Source organism: Dendropsophus ebraccatus, chromosome 1 (assembly GCF_027789765.1).
Source record: "Dendropsophus ebraccatus isolate aDenEbr1 chromosome 1, aDenEbr1.pat, whole genome shotgun sequence".
Lineage (NCBI taxonomy): Eukaryota > Metazoa > Chordata > Amphibia > Anura > Hylidae > Dendropsophus > Dendropsophus ebraccatus.
Genome location: NC_091454.1, coordinates 20,400,261 through 20,414,033, shown reverse-complemented (window position 1 = coordinate 20,414,033; position 13,773 = coordinate 20,400,261). Strand labels below are relative to the sequence as shown.

The following is a 13,773-nucleotide window of genomic DNA, read 5'->3' as shown; positions in this document are numbered from 1 at the left end:
TGGATGCTGCGATACCCTGCTCAAGCTCAGCAACGGCAAGCACGTCATTAGTATACGAAAGGGTTCTTTCTAGTAAAAGTGGGAGTCTGTGACCTATGACCGATAAGCGTGGGAAGGTCTAGAAAGTAATTTTTTTATATTACCTTCTACTTTATCAAGGTTGCATCTTACATGCCCTATATTAATTAGTAGAGGATATTAAAATCTCTAGATATGCAAGTCGCTTCCTAACTACTGCAACCCAATCGTTTATAATCTGAAGGATTCTTTACAGTAAAAGCAGTGAATCTGTGAAACATCTACCATGAGTAGTAGACGTGGGGAAAAAAGTCTGGATGTTAGTATCCGTTCACCATAAAACCCACAATTAAAGATTTATATAGATACACTTCTTATTTATGGGAGGAGCTACAGTACAGAAACAGCGCCAACTCTGCCTTAAACTAGTAATGCTCCTCCCCATTAAAGTGAATGAGGATGAGCTGCAATACTAAACACAGCTTGGGGATATAAATTAAAGCACAGCTTCTGGAGGAAAAACAACCCTACAGTTGTATAATATATAATTCTATAATTCTATAATATATAAAGTCTATAATATAGACTTTAAATTTTATATAAATACAGCATAAAATCAAACTGTATGCACCATGTATGAACATACTCTTAAAGGGGTACTCCAGCGAAATTTTTCATCTTTCAAATCAACTGTTATAAAGATTTTTAACTTACTTCTATTTAGAAATCTCAAGTCTTCCCATACTTACCAGCTGCTGTATGTCCTGCAGGAAATGTTGTTTTCTTTCCAGTCTGACACAGTGCTCTCTGCTGCCACCTCTGTCCATGTCAGAGTAGAGGTTTTCTATGGGGATTTGCTGCTCCTCCGGACAGTTCCTGACATGGACAGAGGTGTCAGCAGAGAGCACTGTGTCAGACTGGAAAGAATACACCACTTCCTGTAGGACATACAGCAGCTGATAAGTACTGGAAGACTTGAGATTTTTAAATAGAAGTAAATCACAAATCTATGTAATTGTTTTAAACCAGTTGACTCAAAAGAAAAAGATTATATCCTCAAGGTTATAGAATAGAAGGTTGAAGCTCAGATTTGTTGAACTATATCCCTCTAATCAGGGTAAGTGCTGTAATGCCCCCCTCCCCTTCTTGGGGGCTGTTATATCATGTCTCCCGCCCTTTCCCATTAGACCTTGCAGGCATCACTATTAAATGTGTTCACACGCATGTAAGCACAGGGTTATTGCTGGGCTTTCGGAAACAACTGCAGCCAAGCAGCAAATAGGGGCATGCATTGTAAGCACTTTCTATAGACACACACTTACGCCGTCCAAGGCATTAGCATTCAACAGGAAATGATCAGACAGGGAGATGTACGTGGCGTTCCAGCGAGCGGAGAATAATTACACGGCAGCGGGATCAGGGCAGGAGGAGTTTATCTCATTTACACATAAAAGCCAAACAAAATGACAACCGGAGCCATTAATTATAGCGGAGATCAGCAAATATTCTAAGTGCACCAATAATTATGGGGAAAAATATCTTAGAAAGCAGAATATAGCAGAGATCCAGGTATGCTGGGCTCCATGGCCCGCAGCAAGCTGGATAATAGCCGCCAGGCTATTGTTGGAGAAAAAACACAGAAGGATTCTGCCGAGAGCTATAGTTATAGCTAGTGGATATTAAAGGGGAACTCTGCCTGCAAATTGGTGTAAATGTAACTCCTCCCCCCTAGGGTGGGGTATGTAACTCCTCCTCCCTAAAGTGGAGTATGTAACTCCTCTTCCCTACAGTGGGGTATGTAACTCCTCCCTCCTAAGGTGGGTTATGTAACTCCTCCCCCCTAGGGTGGGGTATGTAACTCCTCCTGCCTAAAGTGGGGTATGTAACTCCTCCCTCCTAAGGTGGGTTTTGTCTCTCCCCCCCCCCCCCCCCCCCCTATGATGGGATATGTAATTCCTTCCCCCTAAAATGGGATATGTAACTCCTCCTTCCCAAAGTGGGGTATGTAACTCCTCCCCCCTTTGGTGGGATATGTAACTCATTCCCCTAAGGTGGGATATGTAACTCCTCCCCCTATGGTGGGATATGTAACTCCTACCCCTACCATAGGATATGTAACTCCTCCCCCTTAAGGTGGGATATGTAACTCCTCTCCCCTACGGTGGGATATGTAACTCCTCCCCCCTATGTTGGGATATGTAACTCCTCCCCCTATGGTAATGTATGTAACTCCTTTCCCCTAAAGTGGGGTATGTAACTCTTTCCCCCCCGAGGGGGGGGATGTAACTCCTCCTCCCTATGGTGGGTTATGTAACTTTTCCCCTATAAAGTGTGATATGTAACTCCTCCCTCCTACGATGGAATATGTAACTCCTTCCCCCTAAAGTGGGGTATGTAACTCTTACCCCCTGAAGTGTGCTATGTAACTCCTCCCCCCCAATGTGGATTATGTAACTTCTCCCCTATAAAATGGGATATGTAACTCCTACCTCCTACAGTGGGATATGTAACTCCTCCCCACTAAAGTGGGGTATGTAACCCTTCCCCCCTACGGTGGAATATATATCTCCTCCCCCCTACAGTCGGATATGTAACTCCTCCCCCCCACAGTCGGATATGTAACTCCTCCCCCCCTAAAGTGGGGTATGTAACTCTTCCCCCCCCTGAGGTGGGGCATGTAACTCCTCCTCCCAAAGGTAGTATATGTTACTCCTCCCCTTAGTAATCTACAGGCTAAGGAATTAAGAGCTGATTGGTGGGGGTCCGACTACTGGGGGACCTACAGATTCAGAATAAATGGGTGGCAGTGTACATGCTTGGCTGCTGTCCATTCATTCCTACAGGACTATCAATCGTTGTCAGGTGCTGAACTCTGCTATGTTCAGTCCTATAGACAGTGAATTAAGTAGTGGATGAGCATGGATGTTGTCGTGTCATGCTGCCAGAGGAACCGCTGTTCTTGGGGGGGGGGGGGTCTCAACAGTTGGATCCCCACTTATTAACTACTAATCCCCTATACTGTGGATATCAGGTAACTTTTAATCTTGGAATAAACCCTTTAAAGGTTGTGGTCAATAAGTGATACTCACCCACCCTGTTCCGCTCTAGCTGCCATTCTGCATTACTCATCATCTCCTCCTGGTTCCTATTAGGCGTTGCCCCCCTAAGAATTACCCGTCTTAGCCAATCAATGGTCTCATAGGTGTCTCACACTAATCAGTAACTGACTGAGCAGCAGTTCTTGCAGGGATCAGTAGGATGGGAATGGGATCTGTCAAAAACAGCAGCTGTGGGGGATTGGGGTAGGTGAGTATCAATTTTTTATATATGTTTATTCCACCCTCCAGTACTTTTTATTATCACTGGACAACCCCTTAAAGGCTCTGTTTACATCTCTGTCAATGTTTCTGTTATAACTAAAACCAAGGTGGCAGTGCCAATTCCAAGAAACAATGGACATCATGGTGGCTGTCATTTTGATGAAAACAATACTGCAATATGCTGTGCTATTCTTTCCATGAAATATAATGGCTCTGAACGCAGTGTAAACACTGTCTAACACTATAGCAAGGGTATATATACATATATCTATATATATCTATATCTATATATATATATATATGTATAGGACATGCAGTAATCTACAAGCTGTGTATCATCCTCATTCATGACTCCATTAAAAGGAGGGTCCAACATCAGAAAAAAACATTTTCCTGATGCAGCGCCATCCTTGTCCATGGACAGAGTCTGGTACTACAACTTAGTCCCATTGCCTTTAATAGAGAAGAAATATTTTCTTTATGGAAACCTACATGAAAATCTATTTAATGGGGAATTCCAAGGTTAGAAAATTTTCCTCTAAAAACGGCGCCACACCTGCCCACTGGTGGTGGGTGGTATTGCATCTCAGTCTTAGTCGTCTGTTTTTTAGATGTCTCCAATAAATATTGTCATAATATAACACTGAGCAGATAGTGGGCTAGGGCCGCTGCTGTAGCCCATTGCCCGGCGGTGTCATCTGTACTGGTTAAATGTATGTTATGGGTTTGTAATGGAGCTGGAGGCTACGTTCCGGATATATAGAGATATACATTAATTTCTCATTTAGTTGTCATTTCCCGGAGATCATGGAAAAATATCCTCAGGAAAAAAAAAACTATCTTTGACCCATTTTATGAAATGTAATCACTTCTGCTAACAGCTGAGAATTAGGCGATATTTCCCGAGTCCTTTATAAATGGAAATCACTGACTTATAATCAGGCGTCATCTCTTAATAATATGGTCTCAGCTTATAGGGAGAATTTTTTTTTTTTTAGCCATTGGAAACTGATGTGTTACTCTATACTGGGTGTGAAGGTGATCGGACACATTAGATGAACGTTGGCCGAATCCGCAGCTTTTGGCAGGACTGGCCGACTAATCCAGCATAATATGTATGGGATGTCCTGGCCGTCCCCTAATACCTTTTGGCAATGGGATATTGGATTTTAATATGAGCAATTCTTTTTTATTCCCATGGGAGTAAAGGTGTCTGGCAGCAGCTTATTGTGTGCCGGCGTATAGCGGAATCATGGGAGAATAGCTGATGGCTGGACAAATAATTAGTGAACTGCTTTTGTATATAAACAGGCAGCTCAAAGCCAATATATCACAAGGTTTATGCCGGCTCAAATAAGGGTAGAATAAATATGTGATATAAAGGCTGAACAGATCGGTGTGTTACTTACATCATTCTGTTCAGCCGTTCTCCTAATATGCAGGAGAATAGGATTCTTGCCACACCCCTCCCCCCGCCCTCCAGCTGCTGATTGACAGTTGACTGCCTATACACAGCATGGATAGATAACTGCCAATCAGCAGCTGGTGGGCGGTGTTTTTCGCTTCTCATGAATATCCAGGTCTACTGTGCTCATGCACATAATGGAGAGGACTACTTATTGTCCATGTTATTCAGGAGAATATCTCTGAATCAGCTGCACAGAACAGTGTAAGTGATACATCATTCTGTTCAGCTTCTCTGACACTGTGGACTCATCTGAGGAGCGCGCGCGCCGGGTTGCAGCGGCTGAGATCTCCGTGACCCAATTATCTCCAGAAGCAGGACCCGGCGGGATTAGGTGAGTATAGGGGGCTCTAACGTGGGGTCGGGAGCCTGTCACCCCGGCACGGGGGGTGACAGGTTCCCTTTAAAAACAGGGACAATATTGTCCCTGGTATGAATGGTGCAGACCACGCATGCTGTCATTGGGGCTATCAAATATTTCTTGGAAATGTTCAGTGGTCTTACAGAGAATAAATGGAGGCTTGGCCATGCATGTGCAGTGTAGACTATTCACCAGAACAAGCAATTTTCTCCCACTTCAGATCAGTTTAGAACGGAATGGATAGGAGATAACATACTCAGATGGAAATTCCCCTTTAAAACTTCCTATACACTTTAGATAGAAGTCGGCCATGATGATCATAACTAGTGTTGAGACAACGATCAGCTGATAAAACAATCTTCGGCTTGTTGGTTTAGGTTTAGACCTATAATCCTCGGCTGATGATTGCCCAAACTCTTGAAACCTTACCTCTCCCCGCTCCTAGTCTTCTCTCCTGTGCTCCCCAGCTTCCCGGTTCCGCCGCAGCCAGGTGACAGGCCAGGTGACAGGCTGCTCAAACGCTGCTGCTGCCGCTGGGGCCGGTGAGCTGCGGTGCCCAGGAGATAAGACCGGGAACGGAGAGAGGTAAGGTATCAGGTGTTTGGGCAAGGGCTGCATGGACATCGCTAATGATGTCCATGCAGCCCTTACTGCCTGATTATCGGGCCATCTAATAGGTCCAGTAAACGAGCCAATGGGCAGGCATAGGACGTTATATGGGTATGGGGTGGGAATATACATTGAAGGTATATATCAGTGAATACTCTCTCTCTCTCTCTATCTATATATATATATATATATATATATATATATGTAAAAATATGTATCTCCGATATAGATATATATATATATAGAGAGAGAGAGAGAGAGAGAAGAAACACAACCTGAACGTAGGGTAAAGAACACAAGTGGTGAGATCTATGCTTGGGTTGTTATACACAAACTACATGGACCACTGTCTGTCCTCTATCTAGGTGTAAGGACAATGTAGTGGTTTGTAGACATTGCTGTATTCGGGTATATTCACACTGAGGAATAGACAAGGAATTTCAAGCAAAATCCATGCCTAATTCTACACGTATTCCGCTTGAAATTCCGTCTGTAAAATATGTACAAGGCAAAGTGTCATTGTGTTCAATGGGATTTCCGCTCTGCTGTTTACATGGCGGAATTTACGCTCGGAATGTTCAACCACGGATCTGCTTCCTGCCCAAAGAATTAAGATGTCAATTTCCGCTACAGAAAGGCCATAGAAGTCAATGGGGCTTAGAATGTCCGCTTTCCGCCTGTATGCCGTGGAATACGCGGAACATGTGTGGAATATGAACTGAAAAGCAGGGAATTTTCCTCTTCAGTTGCTCAGTGTGAACATACCCTTCATATGGCTCATAAAAATGGCACTGATAGTATTCTATGGATCCCTACTCTGCCACTGGGTACATGGGATAGTCCAAGTAGGGTGGTCCACTGCATGTTTCTAGGGGACAATACTGCAGTACACAGGGGCTCTACATGAGGAACACAGAGCGCACTATGAGGGAGATTTATCAAACATGGTGTAAAGTGAAACTGGCTCAGTTGCCCCTAGCAACCAATCAGATTCCACCTTTCATTTTCCAAAGAGTCTGTGAGGAATGAAAGGTGGAATCTGATTGGTTGCAGCCAGTTTCACTTTACACCATGTTTGATAAATCTCCCACTGTGTGTCTATCTATCTATCTATTGTAAAAAAAAAAAGTGAAATTTAAAGGGGGCCTGTGACATTAAAAATGCATTCTAGTCTGCGGGCAGCATGTTGCAAAGCAGGAGGAGCTGAGCAGATTGATATATAGTTTAGTAGGGAAAGATTCAATATAACTCATCTAAATCCTTGCTCATTCCAGGCTTAGCAGTCCAGTGGGCTGTACTCATTCCAAGCTTAGGAGTCCAGTGGGCGGTACTAATCAGTATAAAAGTATAAAGTATACAAAATTTGAAAATATAAAGAATACAAAATATGTCAATTCAAATTCAAAATGGATGTAAGTTCAAATTCAAACAGGGAATGCTGTCCATCACTGAGTAGGACCGCCCACTGGACTCCTAAGCCCAGAATGAGCAGGAATTTAGATCAACAGAACATGAGTTATACTAAATCTTTCACCACAACATTATATATCAATCTGCTCGGCTCTTCCTGCTCTATAACATGCTGCCTACAGAACAAACTGCCTTTTCAATGTGACATGTTCCCTTTAAGAAAAAAAAGAGAAAATTATTTTCAAACCATAAAAATGACTTCTGAAGCTCCAGCGATAAAATCTGAAGGATTTTTTTATTTTTTTTTTGGAAAACACATCTAAAAATACATTAACCTAGAGCGGTAGCTTCAGGTAGACTTTCTTCAGTAGGATTACATCTGGAAATGTTATTACCTGAGCCATCTGTCTCTCCAGCTTTGATCTTGGTATATCATCAAAGTAATTTTCATTTCTTCTCCGCCGTCCATCTCCTTGCATCATAATGTGGGAAAAATCCAGCGATCCCCCAGTCGGATACAGCTTTGCGGATTTTGTGACTGTAAGACAATCAAAATCTATATGAACAAACTGGAGGCAATTTGTTTCCAGCATCTATATGATCAAATAGGAATTTTGTCTTTAGAGGCTATGTAAGGTGATGGCTTATAATACAGCTGCTTAATAGAATAAAGCGGCTGCCAGTACTGAGCTTCAATTACATGACATTGTAACGTCTATTTGTTTTACTATGCTATGCACCTATTTTAGTGGTCAGACTTGTGAAAAGTCGGAGAAACAGCGCCACCCTGTCCTCAGGTTGAGTATGGTATTACAACTTTGTTCCATTCAGTTCAATAGGACTTAGATGCAATACCTCACCCAAACTGAGGGCAAGGGTGGTGCTGTTTTTGGAAGAAGAAAGTTTTTATAAGCATGGATAACTCTTTTAGGCTGGGTTCACAATGAGTTTTTACAATCAGTTTTTTCTTTAAAAAAAAAAAAAAAAAAAAAAAAAAAAACGAATGCTTTTGTGTGCATCTGTTTTGATCAGCTTTTCCATTGACTTCCATTATTTAAAAAAAGATCAAAACGGATACTTTTGTTTTATCGGACACCAAAATAATTTTTTTGTGTACAATAAAAAAAACATCCGTTTTGATCAGCTTTTTTTTTTTTATAATGGAAGCCAATGGAAAAAAGGATGAAAACGTATGCACACAGATGCATCCGTTTTGTTTTTTTGTTTTTTTTTGGCCGCAGTGTGAACCCAGCCTTAGGTTATGTTCAAACTATGTAAAAACAACGGCCGTAGTTCATAACATCATCAATTGTTATACAAACAGGCATTGTTTCAAAAATGAGCAACAGTTAGGAAAAACGGCTGTTGTTTTTACATAGTGTGAACATAGCCTTAAAGGAACATACGCACATTTGCAATTGATACATTCTCAGTCCACGTGTTGCAAGGAACAACAGTGTCCCTACAGTGGCATGGTGAGATGTACCTTGTATTAGTATAATTTCGGGTACTTTTTTGACCACTTTTTATTACATGTTTTTTCCATGTTCCATGTTTTTTTTTTGTTTTTTATGGTTTTTATTGTGCTGGATAAATAATATTATATACTAAAAGTTTTATTATGGGGCATTTTTAAGATTTTTTTTTTACTATTTTTCTTTTTTTACTCACATTTTCAATCTTGTGCAGTACACTGCAAAAAATGCTTTGCAGTATACCGTCATTTTCATTATCTCTTTTATAAAAAAAAAAAATGTAATAGATGTACAAACATGGCCTCCATGCCTTCAGAAGGCCCCTGTCACCACCCATGTCACCACCCCATGATAGCTGAGGCTAGGGAGGTGCAGCATGTCTTAAAACCACCTAATCACTATTGACTGCAGCATCTAAGGGGTTAACAGTTGGTGTCAGCTGCAGATATAACAGCCTGGACCCCCTATTCTTTTACATTAAATATGAGGAAGAAGTTAAAGAGGTTATCCAGGATAAGGAAAAACACAGCTACTTTTTTGCAGAAACAGCGCCACCCTGTCCTCAGGTTGTGTGTGGTATTACAAGTCAGCTCCATTCAGGTCAATGGAACTGAGCTGCAATTTTACACCCAAACTGAAGACAAGAGGGGTGCTGATTCTGGAAGAAAACCACAGTATTTTTTTAAGCCTCAAAGTTTTGATTAGTGTTATATAACTGTTAAAGATTATTAAACCCAGCAAGCGTGACCTGGAACCACTAAGCTTATTGCACCACTTAAACTTACAGAAACCATCAAGCGTGCCGTGCCTCTGTGTGAGTCAAGTAATAAATTCATTTGTAGAAAAAAACCCATGTATAGGCTCCAAGCAAACATCAGGATGAGGCCTGACACCTATCAAGTCACTTATCATTAGAAGGATTAAACTTCTCCGCTGACGCTCGGTAGATCATGTTGACTTATATTTTTTTCTTCATAATAGTCTTCGGATAATTAAAGAAGCGAGCGGTAATTCTATAAGCCTCGTAGCAGCGAGATCTAATTGTGCTCAGTGCCCATGATCCTGTATTATTCTTATTAGATTTACCAAGACCACTCCATAAATCATGATGATGTGCACCCGAGAGGAAGGAAACTCACTGAATTCATTACCATTGTTGCTGGATCGTAAAAAAAAAATTAAAATAAGCACAAAAACAGTGCCCGGCGGTAGCTTCATGGCATGGGTTACCATGGCTGAGCAGCTGTATGCAAGCCTTATATGACCAAGCACAATGCCAAGTGTCAGATGCTGTGCTATAAAGCTGCCACCACTGGGCAATGGGTAGAAGAGACGTGTTCTGTGTAGTGATAGGTCACACTTTCCTATCTGGCGTCGGATGGATCAGTTTGGGGTTGGTGAATGCCAGGAGAGACTAAGGCTGGGTTCAACACTACGTTTTTGCAATCCGTTTTTTGCACAAAACGGTCGAAAAACGGATGGAAAAAACGGATGCAACTTTGTGCATACGTTTTTCCATTGAGTTTCATTATTTAAAAAAATCGGATCAAAACGGATCAGTTTTTTTGACGGACGCAAAAACATGGTCAATCACGTTTTTGTGTCCATCAAAAAAAACGGATCAGGTTTTTTTTTTAATGTGAGTCAATGGAAAAACGGATGCAAAAAGTTGCAACCATTTTTTCCTTCCATTTTTCATCCGTTTTTTGCAAAAAACGGATTGCAAAAACGTAGTGTGCACCGAGCCTAACCAGCCTGACTGCATTGTATCAGCTGCAAGGTCTGGTGGAGGAGGGATAATGCTATAATGTGTTCTTCAGGGGTCGGCTTAGGCTCCTTAGTTCCAGTTAAGGAAAATCCTACAGGGTTACTACTCCAACAAAAAAATTCTTTCAAATCAACTGATGCTAAAGATTTGTAATTCACTTCTATTTAAAAATCTCAAGTCTTCCAGTAGTTATCAGCTGCTGTATGTCCTGCAGGAAATGGTGTATTTTTTTCCAGTCTGACTGACACAGTGCACCTCTGTCCATGTCAGGAACTCTCCAGAGCTGTAGCAAATCCCCATAGAAAACCTCTCCTGCTCTGGACAGTTCCTCACATGGACAGAGGTGGCAGCAGAGAGCGCTGTGTCAGACTAGAAAGAATACACCACTTCCTGCAGGACATACAGCAGCTGATACGTACTGGAAGACTGGAGATTTTTAAATAGAAGTAAATTACAAATCTATGTAACTTTCTGAGAACCTTTACCCCATCCAACAACTTTGGAATGAACCAGAATGGAGACTGTGAGGCCTAATCTAGTGACTACAGCCCATGGGCATGACTAAAAACTGACCACCCTCTATGATGTACTTCCTGGAAGACACTTCCCTCCATAGTCTGTATGCTGACAATACATATACCATAGATACAATCCACTCTGCGTCACTACCTGGATACTATACACACACGTGAAGGTCACCGAGGCGCATTGTCTCATCTGTGGGAGTGACATTACTCCACACTCACCGGGAAGATACGACTCCATTCACCGAGAGGCTGAATCAGCCGCACAAGACGTCGATAACCTTGTATACAGTCTATTATACACTACTATTATGTATTCAAATCAATTAACTAAGGAATAAAACAATGAGATCCGCCATTGTTAGGGTGCTATGTCTACAACGTTATATCACCATCCCCGGCTGCCGTCAGTCAATGGGAATAATCGTATCCAGAGGCTTCAAACATACAGACCTGATCATTCTTATATTTACGGTTTTTGAACATATTTATTATTTTTTGTATATTTATTATATTTTTATATTTATTATATTGTTTGCAGAATTATTATTTATTATGTTACATATTATTATTATATATTAATTATTTTAGTATATTTATATTTTTTGATATATATTTATATATAATTATTTTAGAATATTTATATTACTTGACATATATTTATATATATAATTATTTTGGTATATTTATATTGCTTGATATATATTTATATATAATTATTTTAGTATATTTATATTGCTTGATATATATTTATATATAATTATTTTAGTATATTTATATTACTTGATATACATTTATATATAATTATTTTAGTATATTTATATTACTTGATATATATTTATATATAATTATTTTAGTATATTTATATTACTTTATATATATTTATATATAATTATTTTAGTATATTTATATTGCTTGATATATATTTATATATAATTATTTTAGTATATTTAGCCCCTAGCAACCAATCAGATTCCACCTTTCATTTTCCAAAGAGTCTGTGAGGAATGAAAGGTGGAATCTGATTGGTTGCTAGGGGCAACTGAGTCAGTCTCACTTTACACCATGTTGGATAAATCTCCCCCATTTTAATAGTAAAAACTCCAAACTGATGCGAGAGAAAAAACTGTGCAGCTGATGTGATGAGCTCACAGAGTATTTTCTATCCTGGATGCGACCATAGCTAGTATTAGATCTGTACAGGTTTATAGAAAATATCCGTAGTACTCAGTCCCATAAATACAGGGTCCTTTATTAGTCACGAGTACAGATAAAATTACAATTTCTGGATGATCAGATTCCGGACTAAAGGAATCTTTGATCTATCTATATTTAGAAGAATATGCCCTTTGTTCCTGGATGAATAGGAATGAGATTTATTAGATAACAGCAGCTGCGGGCATCCATTCTGGACGGCGCCATGTGTCTGAGATGCCTATAGATAACATCGCTCATCCCGCCTGCCAATCGCTCTCAGCTCTGGCTCACCTTAGAGAACACAGCACCAGCTCGCTTTCTGGCACACCTACTCTACCCATTTGAATTCTTTATCCAATTTGCGTAAGAGCTTACTCCCTGTGTGTGGCACAAGTTAATGGATGGCACGCAGGCATATGCGGTGTTTGGACGGGGTCCCAGGGAGGGCATGGCTGCATCTGTCACTCTTTGGAGAGATAAACTATGGTTTATGCCCTTGAAAAACAGCTTCGGCTGCCTGGCAGGAGATGACATTGAGGGTAGTAGGAATTAGCTGATCCAGGCACCAGGTGGGCATCGCCCCAATCCGGACGGTGTTGGCCGCAACTGTGCACATCAAAAGCCGATAAATTAAAAACCGTTTACTAGAAAGAATGGACACTTGGGCCTAAGGACGCTTTCAGGTTAATGTAGCAAGACCAGGTCTTAAAGGGACACGGCGGGCAAAACTGACTCACTGTGTGATGCCTAGAACAAGTCTAAACATGGAAGAAAAAGACCCCCAGATCCATCAGGCCCACTCTTATATTATTATATTAGGATAGATATATGTATATACCAAGCAGGTTTACATTCACTTACTGTAGATTTACCTACCACATCTGCTGGAAGTTTGTTCCAAGCATCTACTACTCTTTCAGTAATATTTTCTCAATTTGCTTGTTTACCCCCAATAACCTCAGATTGTCCCCCTTGTTCTTGTGTTAAGTTTCTTCCCTCCGGAACCTTATTTAGTCCTTTAACATATTTAAAAGTTTTGATTATGTCCCCCTTTCCCTTCTTTCCTACAGACTATACAGATCCTGATGTTTTATGCCTGACACCCTCCACCACTTTTGTAGCCCATCTTTGGATCTATTCTATTTTATCAGTATCTTTTTGTAGGTGAGGTCTCCAGATGTGTAATGTCACTGGAGCTCTTCATACTCTCCCTCTTCCTACTGGTTATACCTCTAGCTATACAGCCCAGCAAACCATTATATATACAGCCCGGTATACCATTATATATATATATATATATATATATATATATATATATATATATACAGCCCAGCATACCATTATATATACAGCCCAGCATACCATTATATATACAGCCCAGCAAACCATTATATATACAGCCCAGTATACCATTATATATATATATATATATATATATATATATACACACAGCCCAGTATACCATTATATATACAGCCCAGCATACCATTATATATACAGCCCAGCATACCATTATAAATACAGCCCAGCATACCATTATATATATACAGCCCAGCATACCATTTTATATATATATATATATATATATATATATATATACAGCCCAGAATACCATTATATATACAG

At 40.4% G+C, this 13,773-nt stretch overlaps 1 protein-coding gene across 6 annotated transcripts in view; it reads right to left on the bottom strand.

Moving 5' to 3' along the window:
- LOC138772604 (ankyrin repeat and sterile alpha motif domain-containing protein 1B-like) overlaps positions 1 to 13,773 on the bottom strand; it is a 108,179-nt gene that overhangs the window by 32,060 nt on the left and 62,346 nt on the right. For all 6 annotated transcript variants that reach the window (XM_069953134.1, XM_069953168.1, XM_069953126.1 and 3 more), the window contains exon 2: positions 7,579 to 7,721. In XM_069953134.1, coding sequence (XP_069809235.1) covers positions 7,579 to 7,665 — 87 coding nt within the window. In that variant the 5' untranslated portion in view covers positions 7,666 to 7,721. The remainder of the gene's footprint in view (positions 1 to 7,578; positions 7,722 to 13,773) is intronic.